Raw genomic sequence first — 15,241 nt, 5'->3', positions numbered from 1 at the left:
GAATTCTAAGACGAGGTGAGAGTGACTGCCCTTTACATCAAGTCAACATTTGAAGTGTGTGTGCGTATTCAAGGACCCCTCCGAGAAATCAAGGTGAAAGTACTCTTGTGGCTAATGTTATTCTAATACAAAAGAAAATGTGTGTGTTTATTGTGGGGGTGTGCAGGTAGTGAGCAGGGACCTCTGCCAGGACTTTTGTGAGTGTCCCTGTTTGGGAGGAGGTTGAGCAGTGAAAGGGAAGGATTTGTGTGCAGTGGGGTTAGGAGAGAGGTCAATGAATGAGGCCTCTCAGGCACCTTTGTCTGGCTACAGGGATGGGGAATGGTGTGGAGGGTGGGGAGACTCACCTACACTTTTCAGAGATGGGGTAAAGGTAGGGATCAGAGGTTTATCCACACTTCTGTGTAATGGTGCAGGAACGTGGGAGCATTCAGGGACTTGCCAACATCCTTGTAAGTGAAGAAAAGGAAGTAATTGAGAAAGATATTGGAGCGGATACAAGGAACTGCGAATGCTGGAATCTTGTGCAAAAAATAAAGTGCTGGAGTAACTTAGTGGGTCAGGCAGCATCTCTGGAGAGCACGGATAGGCGATATTTTGGGTCAGTCTGAAGAATGGTCCGGACCCAAAATGTCACCTATCCATTTTCTCCAGAGTTGCTGCCTGACCCGCTAAGTTACTCCAGCATTTTGGTTTTTGCTCAAGATGTCTGAGCTGTTCAGTTTAGAATTGATAATAACATGGATGAAGAGTTTTAGCAAGGTAGAGATTGGCAATGATAAGGGGGTAAATTTGGGGAAACTTGGCTGGGTATATAAAGAGCTGTCAGAATTGCTAAACAATTGGTTCAGCCTGAGACAAGGAAAGGGAGGGAGTCTAAAGTGAGGGCACAGAGTTGGAGTCGGCCTATTCCTCTGTGAGAGGAAATAACAGATCATTTAAGACTGGATGACAGCTCAGTCATTTTACTGCACAGAGCCGATGGAAGGGTGGTCAGAGTGGGCATGTGCAACTCACTTGTTTAGGCAGATAATGTTGCCAAGAGGCTGCATGCAGATGAGGAAGGGAAAGAAATTACAGATAAATTGTTTCAATCATGCTTTTGTTTAAAGAAAAGCTATGAATCAAAACTCGGAAAGTCAGCAAAAGTTTCTAATTCGGTTTTAAAAAGAAGACAGCAAACCTATCAAATCGCTTCAGATACTTTGTGGAAATCCTTGTGGGCACTAACTGTGATAGCATGCTCTCCACACCAAACTGAACATATAATACAGAAGTAAGCTTTGTAATATAATAAAGGCATAGAAAATTGCAAATGTTGAGAACATGATTAAACTTGCATGTAGACTAACATTTCCTGTATTTGAGATGCCTCTAAGCACATCAGACACTGTACCTATGAATTTGTGATGTGGCCTAGAATTTTGTGCAGCTTCCCAGATGTATCACTGTCTGCTAAACAGACTAATGTTGGCAGGCCACGGTTCCAGTTTTTCAGACTGCCAAGTCTCAAGGAACTTCAGCACAGGTTGAATAAATATTTTTTGGAGCTAGCGAAGAAGAAAAGATATTTTTAAATATTACAAATCATTCTTTAGTTTTTGATTAGTGTGGATAACCTTTCTAAATAGAGTTTCTCAACTTAAAAGGTAAAATGATGCCCTGTGAGCACTGGTGTAAAATCAGTTATTTACGTAGATTGGGAGGCGGAGAAAGTACTATAATAATAATATTAGGACACTTACTTGGATGGGATTGCTAAACCAACGAGCATAAGTAAACTGGTTTCAGAATCCCTTAAATAATATGCTAGCTGGGACAAGTTCTTGAGAATATGAGTTCTTGAACAAGCATTTATAGAAATTTTGTGTTATTAATTAAACTTTTTCATTAACTACTGTCATTATGGCTGATTATTGAGAGTTGTGAAGGAAACTATGTTACCTTCAAATACTGGAGACAGTAAGTTGATGCTTGTGATACAAATTCACCAAATGGTCAGGACAAGTATTCATCAAATTCAATGATTCATTTGTTTCGACGAACAAAGTTTCCAAATTTGTTATTCAATTTTATTTGATGCAAACCTATGGAAGGCCATTGAACATAAAACCCATTCAACAGTTGTGATTGCCAGTGTAATCAATAGCACAAATGGTAAGAATTGGTTTGATATGTGAGGCATTGTTCAGAACAGTGATCTTTTCACTTTGGGAATTTTGGGCTGAAAGCTGACCTATTTAAAGGGAAAATAGTCTTTTTTGCTAACTATAAATGTCTCCAGGAAATGGGCTTGGGCAGGTATTGAGGGCAAAAGACTGTACTTTAAAGCTGCCTGTTAATTCAGAACAGATTAGTACCAAAATGGTAAAATCGCACAAAGACTACACGACTGGATAGTTTGGGGAAATATAGGCAAAATATTTTCTTTGCTTCCGTTGTAGAAATTCTCCTGCTTTATAAATAGAACTGAGTTGGCTTTAGAATTATCTGCCTGCTACAGGTTGCCAATCAGCTTTTGATGTTGATAGAAATATAAAGGAATTCAATTTCCAACCATAAGCTTGCTAATCTAGTGCTCAACTATTCACGCCCTTGCCTGAGAATAATTTAAAAGAAACAATCTAAGGTTGTAATGTATAATTTAGTTTCTTAAGTGCAAAATTTTATTATTTTCCACCACCATTTAGTTCTTTATTTTCTGGCCAACTACTGTTCTTTGCTCAACTTCATGATTTTTACAGCATATTTCTATTTTTGAAGCTGTTCCTTGACTGGTGTTTTAGAATTCATATTTATATACATGTATTTCTACATGTTATGTTTTTGAACTTAACAGATGATCACGCAATTTTAAAGCATCTCGTAAATCAAGGAGAACTGTCAAATAAAGGAAGATGTTTTTTAAATCATTGCAAATCATTTTTAAACCTCGTAGGAGCTGGTTACATGCGAGGTTGCACAATCATGCGTATTATGTAATGTCACTTAAAATAACTTTTAAACTTAGATCGAATAAAATAATTCAAGTTTGGAGATTTGACAACAGCCATTAGGATGTCATCACCATGTTTTCATTGTTGGTGTAATGTTTCCTATATTATATGTATTGTATTATATGGATGTGAACTATAGAGACCAGATTGGAACTGGCAAAGCCTTGCAGCTCACAGCATTTTTGTAAGGGTTTTGGAAACATTTTTCAGATTCCAGAACGTCCAACCCATAGTCACATGAAAAATTACATCACAAATGAAGCACGAGGCTCACAGGGCCCACGATTCATGTAACTCTGAGATAGGCTTTGTTAAAAAGCTTTTAATACTGGTTGGAAATGTAGGTTTGTCTCTGGAAGAAGTGATAATGTTGACGATGGTCAGGGGAAATAAGTTGATTTTGGACTGTGACTGTTTGGAGCAAATTCAGATAAAGTCCCTTGAAGAATTGAAGAGGGTCAATGTTTCTTTGTAACAAGAATTATTGTTACCTTTAATATTTTTTTAGACCATCGGAGTGTTTTTGTTCAAGCAATAGTTTGTAACTACATTATCGTGGAATAGTATCTCAAGGTTCTTAAGGCACTGGTTAAAATAAAACTAATTGTCACCGTTACGGGCACTTTTGGTATTAAGGGATATCTAACAGATCCAAGGAGTGCACTTTCTCATGGACTATCCTCTCGTCTACACAACCCTTCAGTTACCTCCTGGCCCATTTGTGAAGGAGTCTGCAGTTCATTCGTTGGCTTCATCAGTCACTGCAGAACCCACAGAACCAGAATGGAAGCAGGTTATCCTCAATCTCGAGGGACAGCTTAAAAAGGGAAGAGTCTTGTGATGTAACTTGGTCAGGTTGACGGGTGTTACTTTTGATGCTCAAGTATAGTCCTCATCAAACCAGGCTTGAGTCCCTGGCTTGATGGTAATGTCAGGGTGATGGCAGCCCAAGTGGTTATACATTGTGCTGAAAAGTGATTCTGCCACTGCTGATGGACTACAGCGCCTCTCGAAAGGCTATTTTTGACCTGCTGACTGATGATAGGAATACTGAGTACCCAGACGGAGTGACCTCAGAATGAGGATAGGACGTTGTCTCCACAAGGGCAATGTGTTAGATGGTCACTCCTTCCATTTCTATCGTGCATTGATGCATCTGCGATGCGAGATTCATGATGATTCATGAGGATGAGCCGTCCCTTGTGTGAGATCATTTACCACCTGCAAGCCTTGACATCTCTGAGGTTAAAGATTTGGCCAGATCAGAGTATTAACCACACGTAGTGATGGCTATTGGAGTCTTCCACCCACATCACCCAATTTGAACTCATGCTCCCAAATTCTACTGTAGAATCATGACGCACGACATACCGCCTGCAGTCAACATGCACTCATGGGATGGATGTGTCGAGCCCACACTTGCCACCTCCCAGAGTTTACATCACATCAGGCTTGGATCCCTCTCCAAAGAAGGAAACCGATTGGGCCTGTGATGAGATGCTCAAGGATGGGAGTCTAAGGGACTATGTCAGGCCAGTCCAATCTTCCGGGTCCCTCCAAATCCTGCTTTAGTCCCAGGTCTATCGATGTAATAGGCTTAGAACAGTCACTGTAAAACAGTCACAGTACTGGTGGGTATATTTCTGCCATCGTATAATTCTATCATGCTTTGCAGGAGGCTCGTCCTTCATTATATAACATTGGGATCGGCCTGGTGGGCAAAGTGGAAATGGGCATGAGTGTAGTGATGAGTGGTATGGCAAGAGGCATTAAGTAAAGCAGTAAGAAGCCATGATGAGAGCAGCCAGGCAGTGATGCAAGAGTAATAATAATTATGGTATTTGTGCTTTTAACCATAGTCAATATTTTCACTATCTGATTATATATTTTCAAAATAAAACCGATTTCTCATGAATGGCCATTGTAAAAGGTTTGAATTTCAATTTGGCCCACAGAATAGGTTACGTATCTCATATGGAGGTCAATTGCAGGTCAGTTCGTCTATGTTTCTCTTTTGCAGTCCAGTCTAATTCTTCTTATATTTGTTAAGAGAGTAAGTAGGTGTCTATTGCATTGCTGTGATTCCAGCTAAATATAGACCAGACCAGAGGAGTTTAGATCATCTTTCCTAAAGGCTATCAGAGCCGCAGGTGAGTCCATATCTTAGCCCATTGGTTCCATACTGAATTTTATTCAAGAGGAACATGATTAATTGAATTTAAAATTCCCCAGATGCTGTGGTTAGATCTGAACTATGTTCCAGTAATATAGCCACTGAGATTGCATTTTCCTAATTCAACCAGAGTTCACTGTAAAACGGCAGGTCAACCATGGTTACTGAGAGAGCATTTTTACTGACCAGGCACAGGCATGCGGACATAAATTCTGACTTCCATGTTAGATTGCCCATCAATGCGCACAAGCTGATCCCATCTAATTGCAAGTTTTAGACAACAGACAAGAGACAACAGACAATAGGTGCAGGAGTAGGCCATTCGGCCCTTCGAGCCAGCACGGCCATTCACTGAGATCATGGCTGATCATCCACAATCAGTATCCCATTCCTGCCTTCTCCCCATATCCCTTGACTCTGCTATCTTTAAGAGCTCCATCTAACTCTCTCTTGAAAGCATCCAGAAAATTGGCCTCCACTGCCTTCTGAGGCAGAGAATTCCACAGATTCACAAGATTATTAAGGGGTTGGACACGTTAGAGGCAGGAAACATATTCCCAATGTTGGGGGAGTCCAGAACCAGGGCCCACAGTTTAAGAATAAGGGGTAGGCCATTTAGAACGGAGATGAGGAAAAACTTTTTCAGTCAGAGAGTTGTAAATCTGTGGAATTCTCTGCCTCATTTGGCAGTGGAGGCCAATTCTCTGAATGCATTCAAGAGAGAGCTAGATAGAGCTCTTAAGGATAGCGGAGTCAGGGGGTATGGGGAGAGGGCAGGAACAGGGTACTGATTGAGAATGATCAGCCATGATCACATTGAATGGTGGTTGTGGCTTGAAGGGCCGAATGGCCTACTCCTGCACCTATTGTCTATTGTCTAAGATCCCCTCTCATCCTTCTAAATTCCAGTGTATACAAGCCCAGTCACTCCATTCTTTCAACATGTGACAGTCCAGCCATCCCGGGAATTAACCTCATGAACCTACTCTACACTCCCTCAATAGCAACAATGTCCTTCCTCAAATTTGGAGACCAAAACTGCACTCGAGGTGTGATCTCACCAGGGCCCTGTATATCTGCAGAAGGACCTCTTTGCTCCTATACTCAACTCCTCTTGTTATGAAGGCCAACGTGCCATAAGCTTTCTTCATTGCCTGCTGCACCTGCATGCTTACTTTCAGTGACTGATGCCACAGCCCTCCATGCTGCACTGTTCCACCTGGAGCAGCCGGGGAGCTACGTGCGGATGCTCTTTGTGGACTACAGCTCTGCCTTTAATACCATCCTTCCCCATAAACTGGTGGACAAACTGGGGGACTTGGGACTTCCACACTCCACCTGCATGTGGATAAATAGCTTCCTGTCAGCTCGCAGCCAGAGAGTCAGAGTGGGCCATCACACATCCACGGCCCTCAGCCTCAGTACCGGCTCTCCACAGGGCTGCGTGCTGAGCCCCCTGCTCTACACCATCTATACACATGACTGCACCCCCGCCCACCACAGCAACACCATTGTCAAATTTGCGGATGACACTACGGTGGTGGGACTCATCACCGGGGGGGACGAGTACGCCTACCGGGATGAGGCGGAGCAGCTGACAGTGTGGTGTGGAGAAAATAACCTGCTCCTCAACACCTTAAAGACAAAGGAAATAATAATAGACTTCAGAAAGAATAAAACGGACATGGTACCATTAACTATCAGAGGGGACTGTGTGGAGAGGGTGGCGGATTTCCGCTTCCTGGGAATCCATATTGAGGAGGACCTGACGTGGAGCGTGAACACCTCTGCGCTGCTGAAAAAGGTCCAGCAGAGACTGCACTTCCTGAGGGTGCTCAGGAAGAATAACATCACTCAGAGACTGCTGTTGTCCTTTTATCGGTGCTACATTGAGAGCATCCTAACATACTGTGTATGCGTATGGTACACCAGCTGCACAGCGGCTCAGAGGAAAGCGCTCCAGAGGGCCATTGACAACGCCCAGAGGATTGTCGGCTGCCCTCTACTTACCTTGGAGGACTTACACAGTTCCCGCTGCATCAAAAAATCCCAGAGTATTATAAAGGACATTTCCCACCCCGGACACTCCCTGTTTGAACTGTTACCGTCAGGCAGACGGTACAGATCTACAAGGACAAGGACAAACAGACTTAAAAATAGTTTTTACCCCACTGCTATAAAGGCACTAAATGTAGCCGCCAAGGAACGCAGGGGTGATACATAATAAGAGACTGTGGAATCGATAGAAGGATGTAGGGTTGGGTGTTTATGCGTGCTATTTTCATGATATTTATTTTAGTTGTTTATCTTTTTTAAAATATTTTACCTTGTATGTATCGTTAGCTTTTAGAAATGTTTGAATGGTGCACTGACTGGCTGACATTTTACAATTTCGTTGTACATGGCTCATGTTACAATGACAATAAAGGAACTATTCTATTCTATTCTATTCTACAAGGACACCCAGATCTCGTTGTACTTCCCCTTTTCCCAACATGACACCATTCAGATAATAATCTGCCTTCCAGTTCTTGCCACCAAAGTGGATAACCTCACATTTATCCACATTAAACTGCATCTGCCATGCATCTGCCCACTCACCCGACCTGTTCAAGTCACCCTGCATCCTCTTAGCATCCGCCTCACAGTTCACAGACTTTTCTCAAACTATTCTCTGAACTTTAGAACTTGATCCTCTAATCTTTACCCAGAGCTCGTCCCTGTTGTATTTGGCATCATTTTTGTTATTATTCTTTACAAATCCATTCCAATATACATATGTCCTTTCACTAGCCTAGTGACCTAAATTAAACACAGTATTCCAGATGTGGACTAAATAGTGCATTGCAACATCTTAAAATAACCTCCGACTGTATTCTGTTGGTTAAGACTGCAGTGTCCCAATTTTAAGTAATAAAGACAGAAAATACTGGAAATATTCAGCATGTCCAGCAGCCTCTGTGGAGAGAGAAACAATTGACCTTCCAATGAATGATTATCTTTGATCTGAGACTGTTATATTTTCACCTGTTTCAACAGGTGCTGTTGAACCAACTGAATATTTTCACTAGTTTAGTTTAGTTTAGAGATACAGCGTGGAAACAGGCCCTTCGGCCCACTGAATCTGCACCGACCAGCGATCCCCACACACTAGTATTATCCAACACACACTAGGGACAATTTACATTTATATCAAGCCAATTAACCCCCAAACCTGTACGTCTTTGGAGTGTGGAAGGAAACCGAAGATTTCGGAGAGAACCCACACGGTCATGGGGAGAACGTACAAACTACATATAGACAGTTCCTGTAGTCAGGATTGAACCCTGGTCTCCGGCGCTGTAAGGCAGCAACTCTACCGCTGTGCCACCATGCCGCCCTAATTTAACATTATTTATTTTCAACATCTGCATTTATTTTATTTTTGTCCCAATTTTAAGTGTCAGCCCTAATTCAGTGATGATATTCACATCCCTAAGTCTGATAGTCAAGACCATCCAGAAACCAAAGCACATGATATAACTGCAGTAACAAAAATGTATTTCAGGTGGGACATTCGACTGAGGTCTACAACACTTCTAAGAAGAGAAGAATACTGTTCCTGATGTCCTAGAGAGCATTTATCCCTCTCCCAATACAGCAAAACTGTATGCCTTCAATTACCATGTAGCCCTTTAGAAAATACAGCTGCTTTTGCCTCTTAAAGAACAGTGATTACACCAGAATTACTTTGTTGGCTGCAAAATGCTTTGGAACATCTTGAGGTCATGAAAGGTGTGATATAATGTCTGGAACCTTTTTCTTGTTTAACACTGAAGAGGTTGTTCATGATGGTGGTGAGAATATGAAATATAAATCTCAAAATCGGGAATAATCAGAAATAAATCTCGGACATGAATGTAAGGTCAAAGAGCGCAGAAAGGAGCTCCATCTGCTACAAATCATAACACTTACGCTATTTTGAAATGATAGTGATTTTCTAATCCTGCTGCCTTGATTTTATGGCCCTTGTGTGTTGGGAAGCACTGTTATTGTTGTTGTGAGTTTCAGATTCTTCCTTATTTGTTTGTATGATTTAGTTGTCAGTAACTCATTATTTTGTGTTCATTTTTATTTTTCTTTCTCTGGCTGCGCTGCAGATATGTCCCTCCAGCTCCTATGCTTATCTTGGTGATCAACTTTGTGGTGGCAGTGGCTTCCAGGCTTTGCTTGTTCTGGTGGTAATGGCTGTATTTGCAATGGCAACACACGCTGATGTTTAATAGGCTGCCCCTGTGTTTTCTGTCCACAGATCGTCCAGTCACTATTAGAACTGAACCAGAATCGCAGTAAACTGAAGCTGTACATAGGACACCTCATGGCTTTGTGTCAGGACCGTGACTCACAGATTCTTCAAGGATTGACACCACCTCCAGCGTATGGTGGCATTGATAACAACAGGGCAATGTGGGAGCAAGCACTGCAGAAGATGACCTCAGAGCAGGTAAGAAAAAAGTATGGATAGTAATTGGTCAAATGTGATTTTCTTTCTTTTGCAATGCAGACAGATCAGTGAAATTTGCCACAATCCTCTTGTACACCCACTCTCTGACGTGTTGCCAAGTATCTTCCCACAGTTGTCAAAATAGTCTAATAATTCAAAACCTTTTGAACTAATAAGCCCATGAGTTCACAATATAAAGCTAATTTATTTCTGCTGCGTGAAGGCTTTATGGAAGCGACATTTAGCATTCTAAGGTTATAGCTACATTATTCATATTGTGCAGATAGAAAGTCCTAATGTGTTTTTTTCCTTGTACCAAAGACGTATCAATGCTGTCGATGTTGCAATGTCACAATAATTATCGTACCTTTTCATTTCCAAGGCCTGGTAAGGGCTTTGTAGCAGGGGAGAGAAAGATGGGGAATGAAAGGTGTGAATCGTTGAGATGTTCAGGTATATATTGTTGGTTTCCTGTGAGCAGAATGTTTTGCATCAGTGATTCTTAAAGAAATCTGGAAATCTTCATTTAATAGATTTGCTGGACCTGGTTGTCATAGAAATGTGAATGAAATCGTGGACGACAAAATGAAATGTGATCACCAATAACAGAGTCAGATTTATTGAAAAGAGGATTTCTTTGACTTTGCTATTATTTTGCTGATATGTATAAACAAAAGGACGAAGAATAATCCAGGAAAGTACGTACAAAAGCTCAAAGATTTTAATTCAACTCAATAAAATCTAAGGGGAAAGAACATTACTTTATCCAGGCAATTGAAATGGTGTCAAAGGGAGAACTTTCTGCCTTATTTCCATAAAACAGGAAGGTTTACCACTGCAATAAAAGGCTTCATTATATTTGCTAACTAATTTTAATCTTTCTTAACATACCCAACAAATTATCTGTTAATAAGGTGTTGTTATTTTGGGTTATCATTATCCAGCAATTTACAAAATGTTTTCACTTCTAATGTTTTGGTGTTCTGCAGGATTGTTTATTAAGACAGTCAGGCAAACAGGAATATAGGAATTTGAACATAAACGGTGAGGTTTAGTATTTTTCAATGTAGCCTATAATTGCGCAAACTGGCAAGCAGAGTATATGTCACAATTATTTAATTTTATTATAAGTACAAGGGAGTTGTTAGTACACTCTAAATTCTACATTGTTTAGCAAATTAGAAAGAGTTTGAAGTGTAGGAATGTCTTATTTATAATGGAATTAAAATTGACCATGGTGCAGTCATTTATGTTATCAAAGTGAGGGCCATTAATGATGCAAATAGAACTCTTACAATTTCAGACAGACACTCATACACTCCCGAGTCCAGTGTTCCCCAGCTAAATGTGGAATAAAGTCCCCTCTGCCTTGCCCCAATAATATGCTTTGAGCCAAAGCTCAGAAAGACTCTGAAACAGCTAATATGGGTAAAAGATTTTAAACTATTTTCCACATCAGTCATCCTGTGGCCTCAATTGATTTGCCAATTTAATATAAACTAACAGCTGTTTTGTACTGGAATTGAAGGCACACTAGAATTAGGAAACGAAGAAAAATACTTTGTATGGAACCAACACAATTTACAGAGTAAACTTTTAGTCATCAATCTGGAATGTGTTAAACATGGGACCAAGAGGTGAATCCAGTGAATGTTCACTCACACACGCATTTAACTTCAAATATAGCTGACATTTTATTTGCAAAATATGGGAAAATTTCAGGTTCTTTCCTCTCCCGATGCTTTCAATACGATGCTCTGGTTAATAAAAACATTGTGCCTTCAGTTCACCTATATAAATTGAATTTAAAATAAGAGAATAAAAGACAATTCAGTGGCATCTGAAATTCTGTACATGCCTCATTTTTGTTATCAGTAGCTACACTGGGGAGACATCAAGCACTTCTTAGTGAAAGAGCCACACTGGATTGTTACCAGACACTCTCTGTAGAGCCCTCAGAAACAGTGCACTTTGATGGGAGAGGAGCTAATAGATCTTAGCTTAGATCTATCAAATCTTAGATAAAGCAACATAAAAGCTTATGTACATCCTCTACATTAATGGTTTAGTGGTTAAGACCAGTTATTTTCTTGTGCTCCTTGTAGCAATATAATCTACTTACTGTAAATAGAAAGGTACAAAAAATAATTATTATCCAGAAGCACCAAAAATATTATGTGAATTCACAGAAACCACTACTGAAAATGTGTGTTTGTCTTTCAAGCTGCTTGTACATGCCTCTGCAGCGTAGTAAATGGCACAAGCCTTTGAATGCTCCAATAATTGAAGCCAACCTACACATTCTTCCCATGATTTATCACAAGACAGAAGGTATTCCACACAGCAGTCATAGCACAGCAAATATTAACTAACAAGAAATTAGTTTTCACCTCAGAGGTTAGCAGTCAGCTTGGAGAAATGTCTGCTGTCAGTGGAAATTTCCATTTATGAACAAAGACAAACTTAGTTGATAAAAATGTTGATGAAATGACATCAACCGGCATCCTGTCGAATCCATCTTTAATTGCTGTGACTCTGCACAAGGCTTTGGTTATAAATCGTAAGTGTCTTCTCGTGTACTGAGCCTTTCCAGGGATAAAAAATGTTCACCGATACACGGACCACTGCTTGAAGTCGTTCTCATTTATCTTGTGAATGTGTTTCCAAAACTGTGTCAATTTGAGGGCAGCAACAAAATGTCAGAATGTACAGATGTATTTTCAGTAGCATCTCCAGTATTAGTGGAAGATTCTGATGCAGTGCAATTAATGGTGCAATTTAATATTCCCTTGGCTCCTATGACATTATAAACAAATTCCACTGCTGACTGATGAATCATAAACCCGACCAACAAATAGTACCAAGCATCATTACAACAATTGGGAAGTGAAGAAAAAGACACAAAGTGCTGGAGGAACTCAGCTGGTCAGGCAGCATCTCTGGAGGATATGGATAGGTGACACTTCAGATCAGGACCCTTCTTCATTGAGAAGTAAAATTACATTTGTTAGTATTGTGACTCCAGCATATTTCAGTTGTGATTTAAGTAGGGGATGAAGAGCATTTTGAAGGAGCTCTGATTGCAGCAGAATAACAAGTAGCTGATCTACTTCCATTCACACTGCAGATTTGCACCAGTTTTTGTCTCAGTGATTTTTCTATTCTGAGATAAATATTCCAATGAATCTTGGGTATCAAGAACATATCTTGCTGGCCTTTAATCTTGAATGAAATGTCCCAGTATTGGTGGAAAAATCCCTAGATTGAAAGACACCTTGCTTCAAGACAATCAAAACGCATTCACTATTTGATGCAGGAAATAATCTTCAGGTGGTTGACTTTGAGTTTATTCAACCCTGTGAGAATTAATGGATCGTTCCAACTGCAAATGGGAAATCGCCATTGACAGTAAATCAGTCTTCCACCATCTGTGCAGCTGCCTTTTGTGTGAGTGGCATCCTTAGATTATGTAATTGTGCAGAAATGGACGGAGGCAAATTTAAATACAGTAATCTCAGGGGGGGGTTTCTCATGTATTTTTTAAATTTCTCACTTTAAATTTAAATTTAATTTTTTTAATTTAAATAAGTCTTAACACTATATTTGCTGTTTTATTAATAACTGCACTGCACTTGCATTCTGAAACCCAGAAGTTTATCTCTTCTGCCTTTCATCCAACTCGGTCAAAATCCTGAGATTTCCTAAAACTGACCATTGTCGAGAGTCATCACTAGCAGAGCAATATTACTGAGACAAAACACACTCCATCTCTTTAGGAACAAAGAATGAGCAGCAAATGCTGCCTTACTAATATACCCGTGTCTTGAGAAATAAAGAAAGATCTCATTTGATCAATGTTTCAGACACTGAACAATGGAATGGGTACAGCGAAAGATGGTGAGTTTGATCCTTTGCCAGTTTCATCCTTTGTCAGTCAGATGCAAGATTATACAATTTGGATGGTTGTAGGGTAGGAATGGTTTAGGCTTATTATTGTCACGTGTACCAAGGTACAGTGAAAAGCTTTGTTTTGCATGCTATCCAATAAAATCAGATACAAAAATGTAACATGTCAAACTTAAGTTCAATAGGTAGAGCAAATGGAAAGATACAGAGTGCAGAATAGAGGGATAACATCACATTAGATTTGGTTTGGAATGTTGCTTCTGGTAATCATTCACGGTGCACCGTTGAGAGAACTGCAAGAGATTTTCAGATGATCCCAACATTTTTTTAATTATGCAGGGAAAAAATAACATAGTCTAAGAAAAACTATGGGAGAGTAATGGGCAAAAATATAACTAAGACTCATAGAGATTATCTGTAAAGTTCTGACTGAGACAGATGTGTGTGCTTACCCATATCTATGCAAGTGCAGAGGGTTAAGTAAGATGTAAAACCTCCAGAGTAATAGGTAATTGACTTTGTCAGCTGCCTGGCATGGAACACATGGGAATCATTAATACAAGTGCACAGAAGGAGAAGCTATTTGGCTGCAGAAGGTTAAGTTTAACAGGAAGCGACCATCCACTAACATTTTTACAGGGCACTTGGCCCTTGTAAATGTCCTGGATTTATAAGAAAAGGTTTCACATTTAAAGCAAAATATTGAAGCAGTCATCTATCAGTCAAAGAAAATAATTTTCTGTAATGAAACAATTTGGGTGTTATTTATTTGTCCATTGGTCCCTTGTGTAAATAATTCATTTTTGCATCTTTGGAATTCTAAGTTTAAATTAAATGCGGAGAATGACAAAAAATATGAAAAGTATCAAATGTTTATAATGCAAGGAAAATAATAAATCCATTTTAGAGGATGTTCATACTTTTCTAGAAGTACATTTTTAAAGTTTTGTTGTATTCTTTAAGACTATTTTCACTTGGCCATTCTTTCACAATGAGACACACATTTGCTGACTTCACTATAGGTTTGCTGTCGCAAACAATCGCATATGTACATCATGCGGTTGTCTGAATAACAGTGGATACCAGAAATGAGAAATAAACTTATAGTTGGATTTTAATAGAAATATCTGACCCAGTCTTGAGAAATGTAATATGTTTTGATTATTTGCCGGTCTCAGTGTAGCAGTGTGTGTGTCCTTGCCTGCATGCATCTGTTTATTTGTTTATTTTGAAAGCAGTTCCTTTGAGAAGTCAGCTTGTTCCAAGAAATATAAACTGACCTTCTGGAAGGATAGTCTATAATAAAATGCCAAAAACACAACTTGTTATCGTTCTGATTTGAGAGGAAGTTTTGAGTAGGATCCAAATGAATATCGTTCTAAGATATTTTTGATTTCTTAAATAAACAGAAGACAGTTTTAAGACAGACCACACATTTTGTTAACCACAAGATATCGTTTTGTAAAGTTTTTTTTAATGAGTTATAACCACACCAAGTCGCAGAAGTTGTGAATGAGATTGGTAGACATAGGTTGGGTTAAAAAGCATGTAAATGTAAATAAACCAATAGAATTGGTTGGTATTTGAGAGTACTATGGAAGGCGAGGCAATAGATTTATGAGGCAATGAAATCATTTCAATGGATACACTAGACACCAGCAGATTAGAAACAGGCTAATGTGA

General features: G+C 39.6%; 1 protein-coding gene across 3 annotated transcripts in view; it reads left to right on the top strand.

Annotated features, from left to right (window-relative positions):
• Positions 1-15,241, top strand: part of LOC144603518 (ELKS/Rab6-interacting/CAST family member 1-like) — a 422,464-nt gene that overhangs the window by 383,064 nt on the left and 24,159 nt on the right. For 2 of the 3 annotated variants that reach the window (XM_078416811.1, XM_078416813.1), the window contains one exon: positions 9,461-9,652. In XM_078416811.1, coding sequence (XP_078272937.1) covers positions 9,461-9,652 — 192 coding nt within the window. Of the gene's footprint in view, positions 1-9,460; positions 9,653-15,241 lie in introns of those variants that run through there. The other variant, XM_078416812.1, reaches the window with a different exon arrangement.

Source organism: Rhinoraja longicauda, chromosome 20 (assembly GCF_053455715.1).
Source record: "Rhinoraja longicauda isolate Sanriku21f chromosome 20, sRhiLon1.1, whole genome shotgun sequence".
Lineage (NCBI taxonomy): Eukaryota > Metazoa > Chordata > Chondrichthyes > Rajiformes > Arhynchobatidae > Rhinoraja > Rhinoraja longicauda.
This window is presented reverse-complemented; position numbering and strand designations above follow the sequence as displayed.